This window comes from Pleuronectes platessa, chromosome 8 (genome assembly GCF_947347685.1).
Source record: "Pleuronectes platessa chromosome 8, fPlePla1.1, whole genome shotgun sequence".
NCBI classification, from domain to species: Eukaryota; Metazoa; Chordata; class Actinopteri; order Pleuronectiformes; family Pleuronectidae; genus Pleuronectes; species Pleuronectes platessa.
The window spans coordinates 10,804,777-10,826,439 of NC_070633.1; the positions used below are offsets into that span (position 1 = coordinate 10,804,777).

General features: G+C 43.9%; 1 protein-coding gene across 5 annotated transcripts in view; it reads left to right on the forward strand.

The window, feature by feature from the left end:
* arhgef9a (Cdc42 guanine nucleotide exchange factor (GEF) 9a) overlaps positions 1 to 21,663 on the forward strand; it is a 45,327-nt gene that overhangs the window by 13,067 nt on the left and 10,597 nt on the right. For 3 of the 5 annotated variants that reach the window (XM_053429472.1, XM_053429471.1, XM_053429470.1), the window contains 6 exons: positions 12,503 to 12,682; positions 15,911 to 16,111; positions 18,044 to 18,223; positions 18,585 to 18,817; positions 19,846 to 19,975; positions 20,942 to 21,073. In XM_053429472.1, coding sequence (XP_053285447.1) covers positions 12,503 to 12,682; positions 15,911 to 16,111; positions 18,044 to 18,223; positions 18,585 to 18,817; positions 19,846 to 19,975; positions 20,942 to 21,073 — 1,056 coding nt within the window. Of the gene's footprint in view, positions 1 to 7,029; positions 7,207 to 9,292; positions 9,469 to 12,502; positions 12,683 to 15,910; positions 16,112 to 18,043; positions 18,224 to 18,584; positions 18,818 to 19,845; positions 19,976 to 20,941; positions 21,074 to 21,663 lie in introns of those variants that run through there. The other 2 variants (XM_053429474.1, XM_053429473.1) reach the window with 2 other exon arrangements.

The window sequence follows — 21,663 nt, forward strand, 5'->3', positions numbered from 1 at the left end:
GAGAACTCTCTGCATGCTCACAACCTGCACAGTACAAGTACAGGAAAGCCTCACTGGCTGAGGAAATCCAACCAAACCCAGCACAGGTCATTCGTTTTTTAGCCTTCAGCTCAAATGACCAATCTGTGGGCTCTATTTAAGTACACACTGGCACGGATGCTGAACAGAAGCATGAATAAATAACAGACTGTGGTTTCTGTTATGTGTCAGTGTCTCTGCTGTTCTGCAGTGATACTGTTTTCTCCCTACAGGGAAAGATTTTACAAAAATTTGACCACAACTTCGCCTAGAAGTAAAGTGAAAGATATCTGAAACACCTTTTTATCTTTTTTGTTGAAATTGTCTTGACGTCACGATAGCGATCCATAAATAGAGTTGTCCAAATAATACCTACTATACCATCCATATAAATATATATATAAATAAATCTTTATTTATATATATATATAAACATAATAAAATATGAGATGGTAATGTAAAGGCACATTTTAAGGACATTGCACTCAAAAAATGTTTAAATACTTTCTCCCTTCCACAAAAAATATAATTCTCTAAGTAGCAGAGTATTGGCCAAGTTTCTTTCACAGAAGTGTTGAAAACAGGTGACGTGTATTTTTCGATTAGCCTAAGATTAGCCTAGATTTGCCTTTATCTGAAATTCTGGCAGAGACTCTGTTTGTAGTTTCCCTGCTCAAGTTGCACGGTGTTATAATGCCTGAGTACAGGCTGACATAAATAACACAGTCTCTAGAAAACACTGTCAACAAGGAGTATTTCTCCTGAAGCCATTGAGTCTAGGAATGTTGGGTGATGTCTATAACCCTCATTTCTCCAGCCTACTTGGCACGACCTCCCTCTGCGATCTCATCTATCTTAATCTATTTCTTAAATTCCTCTCTGCTCTGACCCACTGACTCGTCTTCACACTGACAGCCAAATTGAGCTGAACGAATAAACAGCTGATGTCAGAACAATGGCGGCAACACTGTTTTCAGGAAAAGTCCAGAAACTTTATTTTTAGGGCAATATGTCGCTGGAGGGCCTGGGAGGAAGCAGGAAGTCAGTGTGGTTGTTGTGGGGATGGGAGGGGAACAAAAGAAAAGCAGCAGACTGGAGGGGAAATGGGTGTGGTGGGTTTTGCCTCCCATTAGCCAAATACCTACTAACCACAAACAGTTGATTTGCTACCACTAGATTTTGTAGGTTTATTCAAGGGGAAGACGTAGCTCGTTGGCTAATTGCCAGGAGAGTTGGGACTGACCTCAGAGCTCCAGTAATTAACATGAAGGAGTATGGTCAGTGTTCTTCCAAAGCAAATGCTGAAGTCACCCAACTCATTATATGGTACTTCTACACAGTCTGGTTGTTTAATGCATGGATGTCCAGAAGTATAATTTGATGATACACTTCTGACCGGGTATGAAATTAAGTTAAATTTGAAAAACATGGAGGCTCTGGGATATTTTATGAAGCTTAGAGGTGTAAACACTGCTCCTCATATCGTTGTCAGTTTGGTTATTATGGGTTATACCAGTAGAATAGGACGACCACCACCTTTAGTAGCATAGCTTCCTTCGTTCACCCTATATGATACTACCAAACTGTTATGAGTATCACCCTGATGTATGAATTGGGATTCATTTTAGGACAATATTACAGTTGCCCTTTTGACCTTTACCTCAACCTTGTTCAAGAAATGTTTTGCGGAGCAGCTTTGTACTCACATCTTTGACTGTAGTATCATTGACAGGCTATTGCAGATCACAGGAGGATGGAGTGAGTCCTGTTTGATGACATCAGATCGGCCTCTGCTGTTTGCAGATGATCTTCTGCCTTTGGCTTAATTGGAGCGTGCTATCTGATGTGCACTTGGGTCGTTCTCTCACAGGGAAACAAGGTCCCTATCGAGTGGAGAATGGACAGCTGCTTCTGTGAAAAGAGTTCAGGGTCATTTTCACGAGAGAGACCGAACAATGAGATCATGTGATTGACTGTCAATTTGGTTGGTCAGTTGTGCTGTGGCTGCAGTGATAGACATTATAAAAGACCCTGGTGATATGGAGAGGACACCACTACAGCGTTAAGTTCACCATTTAATCCTTTTGACCCTAATCTGCATGTTGCAGGCTTGTGACAGAAATGCATTATCTCCAGAATACCCTGACGAAAATTCTTGAAATGTGGGATATTATCTGGCTCAAGGATCAATTGATAACAATTTGGTGGTCAAATGTCAAGGTCACTCTGACCTCAGATTTTTGGCCAAAGATCAATAATTCAGACACTCATTACAAAATATATGAATTACCTTTTATCAAATTCGGAATCAGAATCAGAAATACTGTATTGATCCCAGGGGGAAATTGTGTTATTAATTGAATTCATTGAATAATATAACATGAGTGTGGACATCGACAGACATCGGTATAAACTGTACCAGGACTGGTTGGAGAAGGTGAGAGGTGGTCATCATGTGTGATGCTGGATGTTCGATTGGATTTAATGACCCTGTGAGGTGTTTTTTTTTTTTTTTTTGCATGGTAGAAAGTAGAGATCAAGAATACCAGACTTTATAAGTTCGATACGTTACGGATACTTTTTCTTAGAATTCTACAGATATCTATACTTTCTTAAATTGGTAAGTATGTAAAGTTTATTACACTTATAGGCAAATAACATGACACATACCAGCCATTAATGACAAATATATTGCAAAAGCAAATTAAACTTAAAAATTTAATAAAAAATGCAAAAAAAGGTGCAAATAAGTATAAACAATATATAATGTCTGCAGCCAATTAATTAAATTAAGATTCATACAGAAACATTTTAATTATATTTCTTTTAAGATTTCTTAATTTTTCACAGGCCATTGCAAGGTTGCCTGACAACAAAAGGGTGTGTTGTTTTGCTATGTTTGAAGAGGTTACTTGGAATCAATCCCAAATGAGTAGCTTTTGAGTATCGAAGTAACTATCCCAGGGGTGGGCAAACTTTTTGACTCGCGGGCCACAATGGGTTCTAAAATTTGACAGAGGGGCCGGGCCAGGACCAGATGGATGGAGTATTTTTGTGAACTAATGACATGGAAAATGAAAAATCATTACATGAAAGGATTTCGCCTTCAACAAGTAGCAAAGCATTTATTTGCAAGGCAATTTAACAAAAACTCGCCTTCGGAGTAAGGCTTACTAGCCTTAGCTATTTCGAGTTGACTCTTGAATCGCAGTTTGGCGGTGAAAAAAAATGTTGCCGCCAACCCCTGAGCCGTAGCCGCCCGTTCTTGCGTTGACTGCTTGCTAGCCTAGTTAGCATGCTTCGTAGCAAAGTGACGGCTGATGTTGTACTCCTTGAAAACTGCGACAGTTTCTCGGCATATCAGAAGAAGTCGATTGGACTTCAGTGACAAAGTGTTTTGTTGTCCACTCCGTGTTAAACACTCGGCACTCATTGTCCACTTTTCGTTTTCTTGATCCGCTCATTTACAGAAGGGCTCCCAGGGCAAAGCGAAAAAGTGAAGGGACATCATGTGCCCTTTTCGAGCCCTATACACCACACTCCCGGTCAAATTTAATTTAGCTGGCGCTTTTAAGTATGTGCCATTCAAATGCTGCTAAATTTTTTGTTTCAATTTGGACAAGTACGGCCGTACTTTGCCCATGTCTGATCTATCCCTTAGGATTGATCCGCCCACCCCTGGTATGAAGGCCCATATCTGATGGTAATATTGTGATTTTGATAATAAGTACTTCCTCTCAGATAATAAGTCATTATTTTAAGTTGGTAGATCAATACTATGAAAATATTTCTCTACAGGTTTTTTTTTAAAACAAAATAGAACATATGGGCTTCCATATTATAGAAATTTTACATTAGTAAAAATCCCAGTTATAAAATGATGATTCCCTCACAACACTAACTTTCTAGCTGCATCCGTGCTTGTTGTTCACATCAGTCATATACAGTAAGACTATGTTCAATCTTATTTAACATATGATCCTCTGCTGGTTGGGCATTTTCTCCCAGTTTTCCTCCATCTCTGCTGTATATGCATGAGTATATTAGCATTGGTGTCTGTGCAGATTTAGACTTTCAGATGTGACCTTTGTTGTCTAAATGTCAGGGAGATTGGAGAGGGAGCCCACAGAGGTAGGGCAGGCTTATGTAATCTGCTCACACACATGCAAACACACTAGCACAGAAGGGGCGGGGGGCAGGGGGAGGGGGGGGTCGACGGCGAGGGGGTCTTGTTTGAGGACGGTTGTCATATCTCAGCTGTGATACCTCATACAGCGCTCTGCAACTCACTGAGAGCCGGGCTTTCAAGCCACTGCTTTTATCAGCATGTATGTACAGAAAGTGCCCAGGAAATTATTTATGGCTTTAAAAATACTGATATAGTGCATTGCTTCTGTCCTTTTAAACTTATTCTGAGGGCTTTTAATCCACCCCAAAGCTCTCAGCTGAATGTGAAGACACTGTGGTTCGGAGAGGGTGTGTGTGTGTCTGTGTGTGTGTCCTGGTCAGGTGCTGGCTGGTTTGGGATTGTGGGGACGGAACTGAACTAATTCTCTTGCATTAATCGTTTCTTTACGATGTTGTGCTCTTTTCACAATGTGCCAACAACCGGAGACACAGACACCAGGGCGAGTGCTGCGGGCCTGGGATGCAGTCATGCATAATACTTTGTTTACCATAAGTATCACTGTGCAAATGACGGCCAAATTGGTGATGTGCATGCAAGTGGCAAACACGTGCATCGATGGGAACCGGGGTCATCTTATCCTCTCAATCACAAGTCCCTCACAACACTGAGCCTTAAAGGAATACCAAGCAGAAAACGATGTTCTCAATCATCACATCCTGCATCTTTCCAACAGCAGTTTCATAGTGAGGTGTTTGAACATTGAGAGAAACTTGTCAGAACACCCCTGAAGCGCCCGCTTTGTCAATATCCATCCATATGCTCACTGTGATCCAGTGATCATAGTTTGCCAAAAGATATCAACCTGCAACTTCACTTGTTTAATGTTTCGGCCCTAAGCACAAAGAGCCAATCACGCCAAGAGCAACTAAAACCTGTTCATTTAGCCATATTGAGGTTGAAATGTGATGGTTTGGAACACATTAAGCATCTGGACGTACAGCTGCAGGAGCGGATTGGAAGTTTCTACTGACGTCTTCATACTTTTATTTCTGCCATGATACTGGATTGGCCGTATCATGGCTAAAATCTGGATAAAATCTGTTGTTATCATCATGATTTCGAGGGGACTGCAGCCTCTGCTTTCTAATTGACCAGACAGTTCACAACAACCTGCAACTTCAGTTTCCAATGTGACAAGAGTGTATCCATGTTGTTATACCTACAGTACGCATATTACCTCCGCCAAGGAGGTTATGTTTTCATCTGCTTTTTTCTGTTTGTTGTTTGTTAAACCTCTTTTACACCATTTAGCGGATATACGCAGGTTTTTTAAACCAGCTAAAAAAGGACAATTGACGTCACCAACGTACTGACAACTAAGGTGCTCTCTCGCCTGATTGTCTCCGCATGCAGGTGTCATGTTTCCATTAGTGCCAATCGAATCCATTCCCATTGCAGACAAAAGCCAGGTATTAGTGGGTTGTTTGAAAAGTAAAAAGGGGGCTTTGGTTAGCAGGTTTACCTCAGTTTTGAGTAAATAATATAATATTCAGTAAATCCCGCAGTAAAGGGGAGCATTGATAAGTTTACACGTTAAGATCAGTTCTCAAGTTTCTTCTACATTTTTTTACTTTCTGATAAATAACCTCGATGAAGTCCTCAGTGGAAAAAGGTGACACACTTACACACAGCGTGTTTTACAAACGGTCGGACTCCAGACTTGGGTGTTAACAAAGATGAAGAGGGTCAAAACAAATACAATGTCAAGTTGCATTATTAAATTGTAGGATAAAGCATTTTTGGAACTTGACCTGCCCTTGGGATTGAGTCAAGATACGGCACCTTGACCTTATAACTGCTTTGATTGCAGTGATTCTTGTTTATCAAATTGGCATTTTGCAAGCCCCAATCAAATTGTGTATTGAGCAAAAAAATGTTTATTTCATACTGCAACTTTACCCTGGATCTTGTGGACTTTAAACTACACACTAAATAGACAGTGATTTAATATTTAGTGGCCTACTTAATGTCTCCCCTCATTTCCCTCTACTGCCCCAAATACAATCACATTTTCCTAACCCTGCTGTTGTGATACACTCACTCATTTTTTTCTGGAACTGGTTTTACTAAAACTTATTTTATTTTGTTATTTTTTAAGTTAGTTTTGTTTATTTCTTTTTTATCTCTATTTCTTTATTTATCGTTACCTGTTTCTGAATTGCTGGCATGCACTTTTAAGGGAATTATAGTTTTGTTATAGTTGCAAAGCTCTGTATAGGCTATATAAATCATAATGAATAATATTGGCGAGGGAAGTGTAATGATGACGTCATTTTTTATTAATTAAGGGTGTAATAAATAAAAAGTTCAGGGAATCCATCAATTCAGAATCAAACCACTGAAACAGAGATTTAAACTGGTTTCATGAAACATTCGCGATCCTGTTTATGGAAATTAAACTCCTTAGTGACCGCTTGAAGCGACTGCGAGCCCCAGTGACGTGTGTGTAAATGTGGTAGAAGATCGGATCATCTGTGTGTGATTGATGGGCGGCCATGCACAGACACCCCGTGCCACTGATATTGTGAGACGGCCGTCCCTTTGAGGAGCGTGCATCCATTACTCGGACATTTATTCCCCTTCATCACAGCCTGTTAATGATAAATAATAAATCAGCAGGGCCCTGTGATATTTTTAGACGGGGTGGGAGATGAACGAGGTTATGGTGCTGGCCTCTGTGGGTCGATGGAAGAGAGGGGGGCCGGCGGTGCCCCTCCCCCGACTGTAGGTGATGGCTGCTGCCGGTGTGGTGTTGCGGCGGAGCGCTGATCAGTATTAATAGAGCACCGCCTCTCAGCCTCTCAGCCCATCTCCCTGGTCCCCCACTCACCGGAAGGCAGCTCGGCAGCTGCGACCAGCCTGCGCACAGCCTCCCTCTTGTTTTGCTTTGAGAATCTATTGGCCGAGAGTCGGTCGGTTTAAGGGGGAAGAGGCGAGAGCACCGGCAGGTGTTGACGAGCGCGGATACATTGCGGTGCAGCCTGATGACGATGATGATGGTGAGGATGATGCATCTCTTCCCGTGCCTTTTTGAATTGCATCGCGTAGCGTGAAGAGGCAGCGGGGCATCGGGTGTTTTTCCTTTTTTTTCCTCCCTTTCTCGCCCGTAATGGTGGATTTCTTGGTCGCTTTGAGGCTCCGTGTCTAGACCGGGGGGGAAGCTGAGTACCGCCCGTCACCGGGAGCGCACTTCTCCGCGCACATCGGCCTGCAGCGCTGCGCCATGGCCTTGGACGTCCAGACTTGCGCGGTGTTCACGGTGATCGCGGTTCTGGTGCTTGTGAACGTGCTGTTGATGTTCATCCTCGGTACTCGTTAAATGGATCGGCGCTTGGGCCCCGGTACGCAGCGCAGCAGCGCACTCGCGCACGGAGGCAGAAGAGAGCAAGGCAGCGCGCGTTGGTCGAGAGCGGGGACACCCGGCGCTCCATCACGGCTACGCGTTGAAATGAATGACGTTGGTACAACATAATGTATTTCTGTTACCCCCACCCTCCCACCCCACCCCCACCTCCTCCCCAATCCTCCGTTATGTCTTGTGTCCTCTCACCGTGTGTGGTGTAGCTAGAGTGTTGTCTGGTGGTGCTCGTGCAGTGGTGCGGATACAGATCTGTGATGCTCTCATGCCTTTGCTGTGGTGACTGGAAATGCATATCCCCCCCTGCATATACGTATGCCTGCCCCCACACTCCCCCGAGTCGATCTCCCTCTCTCCTCCATGTTGTATATTGTGGGTTAATGCGCATGGATTAATTTTATTCTATAATAATTCAGAAACTGATGGTGTGCTTTTTAACCACAGCCTACTGCTGCGTCAGGACTTGTTTTTCCCATTGTGTCCCACTGTAGCCACATCTACAATATGGCAGCTGATAGCCGAGCACTGATCTCCCCGCTGAAGTACAATGTGATATTTGTAACGGAGAGGTGAGAGGCTTGTTCTGCTGATCACAGACTCTGGAGCATTGTTGTAATCTCCTGTGAACAGTAACCAATAGCAATGCTAGTCTAGGCCTAATAAAAGGAGGGCCTCCATCACTCCAGGTTTCCCCCATTTTAGATGCAGCTAAACTGAGCTCCCATTTCACAGCCCATAATAATATCCACATTTCTCCCATTTCAGCGTGACATCTGTCCCCGAAGCCCACACACTGTTACACCTGCTTGCTAAATAGTGACTTGTAGAAAGAAAATGGCATCAGGATACGTACATGTTTCTCACAGATGAAAAGTGCTCCAAGGGAAAGGGCTCGTCAGATGGAGAAAGAAATGTCCTTTTCTTCCACATGCACTGGCATGATCTAATAAAGGATTGGAGGCAGGTGTCATGAATGTTGAATGAACATCAGAAATAGATATTCTAAAAGCCTATCCCAGAGCTGTCCATGACTGTCCTATTTATAGTTATGGCAGGCTGGCTAGGATATGTGAAGATACTGTATGTGCTCTCTCACGCTCCGGCTAAGTGCAGTGTTTTTTGTGTGTGTGTGCCTAGTAAAGTGGTAAATGTTGTACTGTAGGTGTAAAAAAGAACTGTTTGGCAGGTGCGTATTATGAACTTAGATACCTCCATCACATGCCACAGCATGTGGGCCGGTGTTTTCATCACCAGGGTACGAGGCATAAACGGCCCTCCTTGCAGGGACCCCCCACAGGGCTGCACATAGCATCACAACATTATGTGCTGTAGAAGGTTATGGTTTATTTGGCTGGCAGTCACAACACAGCCCAAGGGATGTGCATTCACATGTCAGCGTGTTGAGATAGTCTTGGATGGGTGTTATCTGTAGCTGCTCCTTGAATCTGAGTCCTGCACATGTCCCAGGTGTTCACATATTTGTATTCCCTCCAGGGCAGGTGCCTTCTAATAGAGTTCTGTTGAATGCTGTGCAGTCAGAAGTTTCAATGCGCGGCTGGTGTGTGTGCGAGCGAGACAAGAGTGTGTGAGCATGTGTGTGTGAGGATGTGTGCGTATTTCTCACCGGTTTTAGGCAGAGCATCTTTGATTGGCTCCCAGACTCAGGGTATAAGTGTATTACATAACGGGGTTGGCAGACACGGGGAGGACGGAGCGCGAGACTCGCTCAGTGCGTCGGAAAGAGAAGCCTCTTTCTGGAATACAGCATTTTGTTACTCAACAGCGCTCACGGAGGATCGTCACCACGACCACTTCCAAACAAGGGGGGATTTAATTATCATGATCGTGTGAGCCGGACCTCTCCATGCATACCCTCTCCGAACAGTTACATGCCACAAACATGGTAAGGCTGGTGGAAGGCGTGTGTGCTTGCTCAGTGGTGCTGTAGGTGCTTTGGTGCAGCTGTGCTAGAGATGGACCGGGATGTTGGAATGCAGTGGAGCTGCAAGTGCAGTGAATGCTGATGTGTTGTGCTGCAAAGACGATATAGGCCGGTGAATCAGATTTTCCTTCTTAAATATTTCCTTGTCAGTCACCATGTGCTGGATGGAGCATGAAACAAAAAGCATCGTCACATGTGTCCATGTGGGGGGAGAGATTCCTCTGCATTCATTTGCATTGACCCAAATACAGGTTTTGCGGTTGAAAGACCCTCTGATCTCTGATGCTGTAGCAGCTGTGTAACCATAACGCTGACATAGGTCATTACATCCGGTGGACACACAGGTAATAATGAGCGTTTGTGTGTGGCAACACTTCTTCTGCATGTGCGTGTCTGTGTCTTCACTGTGTGATCAAAGTAGGTAGGAGCCAGTGCTCAGGCAGGAATTGGTGAGATTGATTATGTAAGGCTTTTAATTTATTCAGACGTGGAGGGGGAAAAGGGATGCAATGTATTGGAGAGGGCAGTGCTGATCTCATTAGGGAGATGGAGGGATGAGGGGAAGGAGAGGACTGAGCAAGGAGGAACATTGGCTGTGAATGGACCTCTCTCTCTCTCGCTCTCCCTCTCTCTCACTCTCTCTCTCTCTCTCCGTCACTCTTTCTGTCTGTTGGCCATATTACAGGTGATTGATGGGGACTGGAGGGATTGTGCTTGGAGTGAATGGGGCTGAAAATGGTGTGGTGGTGGTGGGTGGATGGAGGGGGGTGCCGGGCCGTGTGCCAAGACTCATCTGTTCTATGTGTGCTGTTTCAGACAGAGGTCCTGATGTCAGATGGTGACGGTCAAGCAGAACTGCTCCTTTACCTAGTTACTGCTGCGTTGTCCTATCCAGTTGTGCGATAACAAATGATTTGAGTCCAAATTACTTTCCCTGAATCAAAAATCTTTTTTGTAATCTTTTTGAGCACCGTTCGTTGGCCCTGTTTCCATGGCAGCGTGGCACATGTTTTGCAGTGATCCTTCTCTCTTCCTGTAGTTGGAGAGTTTTGAGATGTGGGCTGGAGCCATTGTAAACCCAAGCTCTGGCCTTATGTGATGCCCGATCGAGTCCACCTTCTCAGAGACAGCGTTGATCTAGAACCTGCCTGCAGAGGGAAACACAGCTGCGTTTTTACACCAGCGTGGAAATTTGTCATGCTAATAAGGGATATCGCATTTACTCTGTGGTCACTCGGTGGCACGCAAAGACACTCGCACCTAAATCTGGAAATCTTCTAGTGCCTCCTGAAGTGCCCTTGCCTCATCCCATCTTCTTGTCAATACCAGCGAAGCATCTGTCGCCATGACTACGGCTGTTCTTTCCCTTCCAGGCATGGACGTCCCTCCCTGCGTTCACTCCTCTGCCCTGATTGGCTTATATCCCCTGTAGCTGTCTCAATAAGCCATCAGGGAGGTATGCTTGTGTACAGGTTGAAGGGGGCAACGTAGCTGCTGAGTCTAAGAGCTTAGATCCTCATGGGGGGTTTCGGATGAATACCAGCAAACACACACACACGCACATGCAATCTGCTGTTTCTCATGAGCATTTTTGCAAATATACTGCATCAGCAGGAAAGATGGAATAGCATTTTTGTGCTGGAGTGATGGTGTGCATTTTAAAAAGGTTTTTCTCATCTAGGGATTTTGTTTTATAACAGGCAACGCAGTCTTAAAATCACTGAGAGAAAACCTCACCAGTCACATGTAAAAAGCAATAACTCAATATTAATATGCAAAAGCGAAGAACTCATTTCATGTCCGTACATGTGACAAAGCTGTCCCCCCGGCCTTTGATAACTCCTTACCTAGAGCCCAAGCAGCTCCTGTCAGGCTTGGTTAGCACTGGCTGCTCTGCCCACAGCCCCAGGGACTGGATGCATGGTTAGCTCTGGACCGGAGAATGCTGATGAACACTACTTTGGAGAGAACAATTGGAATAAAGAGTTGGAGCTGTGCCACGGATACATACACAGGTTTACTGCATACAAGGTAAAAAAAAAAAAAAAAAGTGTGGCTGCACGTGCTGTGCTGTGTGTACACGTGTGAACGTCTCAGCTAAGTCCTCGGCGTGATGGATAGTGGTGCTGCTTGGCAGATGGATGATGTCAGACTCAGGTCGCTGCCGGGAACATTGTCCACCGTCTTGTGTCCTTTAATGAGAACAACCTTTAGCCTCCTGAACTCCCGTAAAGAATACTGATCACCTCACAGGCCTCGCACACCCAAATACATGCACGTAAAGTAATACTCCACATACATGCACACAGTTTCACAATTTAAACATTTCTTCCCAGTGTCGCATGATTTCCACATTATTTATTCACGATGGGAAAATCAATAGATACGTTATGATGAGTCATCCTTCCATGTTTTGTCTAAGACTGTGCTGCAGATAAAATAACAAGCCCTGGTGACAGCGTGAAGGAAGGGAGATTATCCCTTCACATTTGTTTGCTCCTCAGCATTTATATTACATTAACACGTGTAATTATTCTAATGTCATAATGGGCCAATTACCATCCCTGTGTGGAGACTGGTGCTGTGCTTCTGAACGCTGTGTTGTTTCTGCACTAATGGCTCTGCCTTTTTTGTGTTGTCGTATTTTGCTGTCTTGTACTGTGGTCTGTGTGAGCTATTGTGTTGTTCTATTTGCGATCCCTAAGCTGCCAGTGGGCCCTGGCTTTGAGGGTGTGTGTTTGCATCCATTAGTAATCTGAGTGGGTTTAACAACAAGGATTCACACAAATTGGGGCCAAAATGAGGCTGAGTGCTGTATTACAATCAGTTTCAAATTTGATTTAGACTCTGTTTGAGATCATGTGGGTCCATATTTATTGGTCAGTGTTTGCAGTTATGTTTGTCTGCTTAAGTGGTGGTGCGTCCACAGCAGCGGCGCCATGTAACGAGAATAAAACATAAGGTATGGCCTTTTCTCTCCCTCCAATCTCTCCAGTTGATAAGTGGAGGTTCAATCGTCAATGCTGAGGCGGTATGGGACCATGTGACCATGGCGGACCGGGAGTTGGCGTTTAAGGCCGGCGATGTCATCAAGGTGCTGGATGCCTCCAACAAGGACTGGTGGTGGGGCCAGATTGATGAGGAGGAAGGATGGTTCCCTGCCAGCTTTGTACGGGTGAGTTCTCTGCAGCCATGGCTGGCCAGCAACCATAGACACAACACACACCCACACACAAACAGAAGTGCAGGCACATGAGCATATGCACAAAAGCTGATAAATACACAGTAGGCCAGGGCACATGTATCGCACAATTGTTTTGCCATTTTCACAAAACACACACAGTTATATGCCTGCTCCAAACACAGACACGCACAGTTGAATACTGCTTTATTTTAATAATATATAGCACCCAAGCGATCAGAGAAAGCCTGTTCAGAGTCTCCATCCTGTGATCAGGGACAACGATGATGCTGATGATGAGACTTTTTATTTGTTTGGTATCACCTTTTACTTCTTGTCTTGAATTCCACTTAAATGTACGTGTTCACTTAAAGGTAGGGTTGGTGATTGGTTTCTGAAACTCTTTTTATCTTATTTGTTGAAATCCTCTTCACGTACCCAATAGCCATCAATAAGTAATTGTCTGAAGGAAAAGAAAGGCTCTCAATAAACACGACCAATCACTTCATTCTTGGCTGGCGTAGGCTACCTGTCTGTCACTAACCGCCCTGCCTGCCTGCGAGCACCATGCACGTGCTCTCACTGCAAATTACCGGAGTCTTCAGCCAGGGTGATGTAGACTGCTGAATTAGAGACAATAGCCAGGAGTTAGTGAGCAAGTCTAAAAAAAATGGCAGAGAAATTGCAGAGAAAACTCACTTTTCTCTGCACTTGGAGCGTTAGGATGATGAACTTGGCTCAGGGTTACAGTTTACTTGAAGTCAGAGCCAACAAACATCTTATGATGGAAGCTATGACATGCATTAGTCGGTCAATGTGCCACTAATGCTAATGGCAAATAATGTGTAGATGATGTTTTTAGCTTTGCCAGATGATTATGTTGCCAGACGTAGCCTCTGCTGGTTAGCCAGCATTACAGCATCAAACTCAGTTAAACTCCCCATGCTAACATGCTAACCTGAATGTGAACTAAGAGCCGCCATATACTTGCTGTTTGACTACGCTTATGTGTAAGCAACCAGCTGCATTAGGAACATTAATGTTCACATACTTGCTTAGGTGCAACATGCTTTACTGATGGATTCCAGTAGATTCTAGATTCCACATCACAGATTAAAAAAAAAAAAGATGGCGACATTTGAGGAGATCAACAAGGGATAGTTGGCCCAGAAATGAAAATTCACTCACTATCTACTCACTACTATGCTGATAGCATAGAATCCACCAGAAGTTGCTAAGTTAGCGGACGTTAGAATTTCTGACGGCCCCTGAATACACCTTGTCGGAAGATATCAGCAGACATCTTTAAAACTTGGTGTATAGGACCTCGTTTCGAGTATGATATGAATGACAGGGCTTATTGACACTTGTATGACACCACATGAGTGGTCTGAAGATAAGTTCATTTGGATTTGGCTGCAACACTGTTTACCCCTTAAAACTCAAAAGTATTTTGTGGAATCAAACACCCCTCAATCAGCATAGTGGTGAGTAGATAATGAGTGAATTATCAATACTGAGAAAGTGATGAAAGCACATTGTGCACATCATACAATTGATGATAATTCCGCAACTGGTCACACAGATTGTTTTCACTACGGCCCCAGCCTATCGTGTGGGTTTTGCATCTTGCGCAAGCGCCACATTTGGGGGCGTAGCTTTGATGAGAGCACCAATGGGAGGGGGTGGGATGTATCGGTTGCAAGTGTAACCTGCTTTTACTAGCTTGTCCAGGATTACCAACCCTAGCTTTAACTTTGTGATTATATAATATTTCTGACCTTAACTAAACCCAACACTGCATGAAGACAAAGAAACTGATCCAGCTGCTACATGTTATTCCACACGTCTTTCACCTACTGATTGAAGGAAGAGTTAGCATCCTTGTTGTAGATGGAGGTTTCCACAGCAGATACCCAGCCTTCCTCCTCTTCCCAAGACACTCCTCATGGCCATTCCCACCTGTCCAACTGTCCATATATTCACTCCTGAGAGGGCAGGGCAGACAGGCTGACCACAGACTGTCAACCAAACCAGTATCTTTTTTTTTGTTCTGTCATTCTCTCTCTCCAAGGTGGAACCCCACCCTCCTCAGCCCCAAACAAAACAGGTTTTCTATATCAACCCCATAGCAACTCCACGGTTCCAAAACACCACGTCAAAGGTGCGTTTTTCCCAGCTTCATCCACCCACCCATCCAGCCTGCCCGCCCACCCGCCCGCTCCAGTCTGTCAACGCAACGTACCCCTCGACATTACCAAACATGAACGCTCCCATTGACGTTGTCACATCATCCTCAGTGGGGTCGATAGAGAGGCAGAACGAATGAGTCAAAAGTAAAGATAATCTCCAAAGTCTTCTGTACAGCCTATACTCAAATTATAGAAGTGCTCTCACACACAATGACAGCAGAGTAATTTTGGAACCATTAATTTTCCATTTCAAATATGGATCATTTTTTTCCGTACTCTTTTTTACTATTGACTCTGACTATTATCTCAGTCGTGAGGCTGCCCTACTAGTTCTCGGCTGCAGTCAGTGCTCTACCACCCGTCACTCTGCTTGTCTGTGGCGCTGCATTTCTCATCTTGTGTTTGGCATTTTTACCCGTCGGTTCTTTGATGTTCTCTTGGCAAACTGTGTGTCATCAGGTGTGGGCTGCTGGGCATCTGAAACCACACTCACTTGCCCTTTTCTGAGAGCGAGAGTGGAATGCTATGTGGATCTGCGTATGTGTGCGTGGATGTTGGTGAGGGCATACTTGTGTGACGGAATTGTGAGGTTAAATGCATGCACATGTGCAGAGGGCGAGATTTTAGTTTTTTCCGATTCACACACAGGGCCAAAGTTTGGCATTAAATGTCGTCTGGGCAACCGTCTCAGAAAGAGGCTTATTTTAAGCTCTGGAGTGTTTGGCAGTCCCACACCTTTCTGACATGTTGGGCCGAGCGCTCTCCGCATTGTCCAAACTACCAGAGGCCCTGTAAATGTGAGTGTGTGTGTGTGTGTGTGTCTGTGTGTGTGTTTTTGTGTGTTTGATATACATTCATACTCATGAAGAGCAACTGTCACCAGTTTGATGGGAAGCACTAATATGTATCAGTTTTTTTATCAGATTTATACTTAACCGAGCACATTTCATATTCAAGCGTGTGCGTGTGTGTGTGTTTGTATGTGTGTGTTCGTGTTTGTCTGTGTGTGTGAATGGGTTTTCGTCCCCAGCTGTGGGTGAACCAGGAGGACGGGGGAGTGGAGCCAGCTGAGGGGACCAGTGAGGTGCAGAACGGGCACCTGGACCCGAGCAATGACTGCCTGTGTCTGGGCTCTCCTCTCCAGAACCGAGACCAGATGAGAGCCAACGTCATCAATGAGATCATGAGCACAGAGAGACACTACATCAAACACCTCAAGGACATCTGTGAGGTACTAAAAACACATGCACACACGCTTTTATGCCAAGGTACAGTAGAAGAGATTAATGGCACGGAACTGAAGCACGGAAGAAGTAGCCCAGTTTTGATGCTACACAAGACTCGAGTATGAATTATTAGCACTCCCACATCCTCACTCTTATCCCAAGCGTATCTTCTTTCGTTTGATTCCAAAACAGTCCAAATATGAAAACACAACATGCCATTTGTACACAGTAGCGGTAGCAGCCACACTTGGAGTGATCCAGCCCAGATTGTATTTGTGATCATATTATGAATCATGCCAAAGTGACAAGCTAGAATTTACACCTAATCAAATTAAACATAAGTCCAGTTATTTTTAATATGTTAAAAGCCTTTAGAAGGATTCAAAACATGACACATTTGAATCAGAATCTGAAATCCAGAGGCAGTGTGATTTCTAAGAACACAACCCTGGCTCTTGATTTTTCACAGCACCGTAATGCATTAGCAAGAAGATCAGTGAAACAAATATGATTGAGTGGCCTTTTTATCCTAAAGTAATCCTTCTGTGAGTGATCGCACTGCACCTTAAAAAAACTAGACTAATAGAACCACAACCTTCACTTAGGAGCAAATATCAATCTATGAACTTTAAACTACTAATGTGACATTTATCGTAGTATTCACCAACTTTGAGTTATAGAAACGATATCTTAATATGTTTTCCAGACAGACTTGAAAGCCTCCATTAGCCTAGTATCATAATAAGGCTGCAGGCAACCCATAATGCAACACTCTGTAAAAGACTGTAGTTACACTAGTGCTCCATTAAAAAACAATAGATTTTGTAATGAATGACCACACAATTGTTTAGTCCCCCTGAAATAAAAGCCACGAAGATGCTTCAGTGCTGCATTGTAGTCGTAAAGTGAAAGATAATGAACTGGGCCTATGCAGATAAATTAAGTAATTTTCTCAATAAAAAATTAAACTGTTTCATCTTTGAGATTGTTTGCAAAGTTAAAAACGCTCATCTGATTGTCTTTCCTTAATCCTCTGTTAACCCAATGTCTCCAATTTGGAACAGACTTAATGGTTAGAGTGGTAAAATGAAGGGTTCTACCCTGTGTCTTTGACGGATGTGAAAGTAAATGGGTTTGGAGATTCAGGGAAGCTAGTTAGAGGAGAAATGTGTTCGGGCATCCTGGCGTCCATTAAGTCAAAATGTCATGAGGTGAATTCTTAATGGAACCCTTCATGACTCTAATGTCTAAGTTGCTGAGGTGGCTATAAACAAGGATGCTTCATATCTTAATGAACGATGTAGAAACACGCAATCATTTGTGCGGTAAATTCTTTGGAACGTATGTTTGTCTTCAAAATTCAACCTACATTTCTCTAATGGAGGATTCCCCAGGTTAAACTGAAGCCTTGATTATGATTATTTGGATTGAACTTGACTTCAAGAAACAGAAGAAAAGACAACAGAGACGTCTGAGTGTCTGAGTGTGAAATAGCAAAAACGGCAGATATTCTCCAAACCTTCAGGGAATTTAATTAACAACAAGAATTGGAATAACAAATTGGGACCACAGTTCAACCTGCAAAAGGTTGTTTTTGACTCTACAGAAGATTCATAGTACATTTAATTAAAATATTTAGGTAAATGTTTAAAGGTCCAAACATCCCAAAAGGGGATTTTTTTTCATCTTATCACTCGAGGTGTTATATTCCACAAATTCCACAAGAAACATATCTTATGGGAACAAACCATTGAACAGAAAAAAGATCATACAACTTAATTGACTTGCATTTTAAGAAGGAAAAGTAAAGTCTCTTTTGGGACTTAAAGGACTCCAGAGAATATGAGAGCGACTCTTAGCCTTGCAGCCATGTCACACTATAGGACCTGGAATCATCTCTGAAAACTTCTCAGGCACTGTAACCCTCTTTCTTGCAGGGCTACCTGCGCCAGTGCAGGAAGCGCGTGGACATGTTCAACGACGACCAGCTGAGAGTCATCTTTGGCAACATCGAGGACATTTACCGCTTCCAGATGGGCTTCGTCAGAGACCTGGAGAAACAGTACAACACGGAGGACCCGCACCTCTCTGAAATCGGACCATGCTTTTTAGAACATGTGAGTTCAGATAGATTCAGCTGAGCATTTTCTCATTAAAGCTGATAGAAATTAGGATGAAAACTGACTGTCGACTGTCCAGCAGAGAGAAGCCATAACTGCTAATAATTGCGTACGGCCCGTTATCTCACGATCAGAACTTAATAATCTTCTTATCTTGAGATAAGAGTTCAGTTGTGGAGATAATTAAGTTGCCAGAAAACAGTATTTCCAGATAACGAGATGATTAAGTCATGATCATGAAAAAAAAGCTGATGGAAATATTTAAAGAACCATATATGGTTCTTCAATGCATGTTACCTTATGGAGGAGTGGAGGCTGAACTTATTTTCCTCTCTGATCGTGCTCCTTCACTCTGCAGCAAGATGGGTTTTGGATCTATTCGGAGTACTGTAACAACCACCTGGACGCCTGTATGGAGCTGAGCAAGCTGATGAGGGACGGCAGGTACCAGCACTTCTTCGAGGCCTGTCGCCTCCTCCAGCAAATGATTGACATCGCCATAGACGGCTTCCTGCTCACCCCTGTCCAGAAAATCTGCAAATATCCACTCCAGTTGGCCGAGCTGCTCAAATACACCGCACAGGAGCACAGGTAGTGTACCCAGACCGTGTTGCTGTTTTGATGGCGGTTTATTTGCTTCTAAAAAATAAACTGATTACTGATGGGTCATCGTGTTCCAGATGCATCACGCTGTGATGCAGCTGTTTCTGGTGTCGGGTCGGTTATCCATGCATGAAATGAGACAAATGTTGTTTGACACTGTTTCACCAGCTTTCTGTGGATGTTTGCGATGAAGGCGTTTCATCAGGAAAGCTCACTTGATCGAAAAATGGACATGACAGTGCGGCAGTTCATAAGCCAGTCAAGTAATTTGAATATCAACACACGGCCGCGTGATCATTGCATAGAGCTCTGTATATAAATAGGTTGCAGATTAAATATGAATTTTTGGCTCGGCTGGCACGTACACAAGTGTCAACATTCACCACCACACTGTATGCACAGCGCAGTAGAACAACGGGCCATCTAAACATTTGCACACGACCTCTCATGAACATACATCAGCATCCAGATGTGCAAACTCACGGGTGCAAGCCCACAGAAACATGGTGTGAATGATTCAGCGTGTCTCAGCCAGCTCCGGGTCATTTACAAACCACGCGCTCTCAGCCAGAGAGGGATAGGTGCCAGCTCTGCCAGCGAGGCATGCCAGATCACAGTGTTTGACTGTTAGGAGCTGTGGAGAATCTGCCGGATATAGGCCTGCTCGCTGTCACACCATACACACACTCACACGCACACACACACACGCACACTCACATTATCTCTCAAAGTGCGGATTGGATCCATAGCACATCTAAGCCAGAGGGATAAATCCAGCTCAGTTAGCAAAGACGCAGTCAGAGTTAACTGTGGAGAGAGAAAATGGCTGATGACTGTGCTCCTGCAGATGTACTGCTGTTACTTTTACTTTATAACCCTTGTCTTTAATAGGCTACTCTGTGCCATTTACTGCTGCAACATTACATGTGTTTTTTTTAAAGAGCGGCCATTCTCCAAGAGCTATAAGTTCAGCCTTTTAAAAACCTGGTGTAATTATGTGTAAACTGTGTCCACAGTGACTATCGATACGTGGCAGCAGCCCTGGCAGTAATGCGGAACGTCACTCAGCAGATCAACGAGAGGAAGAGGAGGCTGGAGAATATTGACAAAATCGCCCAGTGGCAAGCTTCTGTTCTGGACTGGGAGGTATGTGTTTGTTCTGACTGCAGCTACATTACAAAACATCTGAGGTCCATCACTTGCTTTACTGGCTGCATTATGTCCGGTCTCTTTGAGCATATGTTTAGTTACATGTTTTGCAAATTGATGAGCTTGCCTTTTGCTCCATACGTCACCAAACCTAACCCTGTGTGCAATAATATTTCGTCTTTTTAAGAAGTAGTTCTTGACCGTAAGAAACAGAACAAGGTACCTTTTCAACCTTTCACTTTCAACACAAGAAAAATCCCTGCAGAGTTGCCTTCTCTAGCATTGTTAGAGGATTAATATTAATATTAAGGATTATTCATAACTTCAACAAAGACTTGTAAGAGCCACATAAATAAAGGACCAAATCAAAGCAGCAGAGGCTGAGATATCTCATATTTCATCTCCCAAAGATGCTTTTCCCATCATGCAACTTGTTTTCTGTTAGACTTCCTCTGCAGAGCAATCAACCTTTTCTTATTAACCTTGTCCTCAAAAAGTGTTGTCCTAAGCCTTAGAAAGCCCAAAGAAAGTAAGACGTTCGATTGACTTCCCTGTTGGCGGCTGTATTTCTGAGCACTCCAGGAAGTGAAGTCTCACAATCAAGTTATTCTTGAGACCCCAACCTTAACCCTGACCTCCCGTTTATTTTAAATCACTATGGGGTGACATCACAAAATATTGCTTTGTGAACATATTACCCTAATTATCTGGGCCAAAACATAATCCCAAGCAGTATTCTTAGTTGTTGGTTCTTAGTTGCGTCTCATATCGTAAGTGCACCTCCTTGGATGCTCAGAAATTAACCCTCCAAGTTTGAGGTCGATCAGAACAGACAGTTATCTTGACAGAGCTACGTCAGAGCCGCAGATTACAACTGGATGACAATTACTGAGGCCGTTTGCTGTTCCAGTTTGTGTTCTCTTCACTTACTAACTGTGCGTTTGTGCTTGTGTCTGTGTCCAGGGAGATGATATCCTGGACAGGAGCTCGGAGCTCATCTACACAGGGGAGTTGTCATGGATCTATCAGCCGTACGGACGCAGCCAGCAGCGAGTCTTCTTCCTCTTTGATCACCAGCTGGTCCTCTGTAAGAAGGTAGCTGCTGTCTCTGCCTTTCTTTCCTTTTTTTTTACATGAAGACTTTATTGGCTTAAAAAAAAAAAGCAGACGACCTTAAAACCTCGCCCCAGCCTCCATTTTCTTGAGAGTTGTGTATCACATGTCTGGTGACGGAGATGCTCTGAGACAATGTGACTTCTTCAACCTTACTCGAGAGCTGCAAAAAATACATTACATAATGCCGAATAAAACACACCAGCGCTCGGAGGAGATGTCTTCCCATCCTCGGCACCTTTCACAAAATGGAGCTGTGGTAGTTTGGGCTTTAATGCACTGAGGCTGTGCTCTCCTGTCAGACGGATGTTCATGCTCGGCTAGACTCAGGGATACACGCGCAGGGAGACGCAGACACGGATGCAGACGGACACTCACACACAAACACGCACAGGAATAACTGCATCATTGCGCACACACGCGTACGCACAGAGGAACAATAATTTCACCATTACACACACAAACAGAGAGAATAAAAATATAATACATACAAGATGTAGCGCCTTTTCTCAAATCCCGCCCTACGTCTATCACATCTGAAGATCTCTGGCACCAGAAATAAACTGCAGATC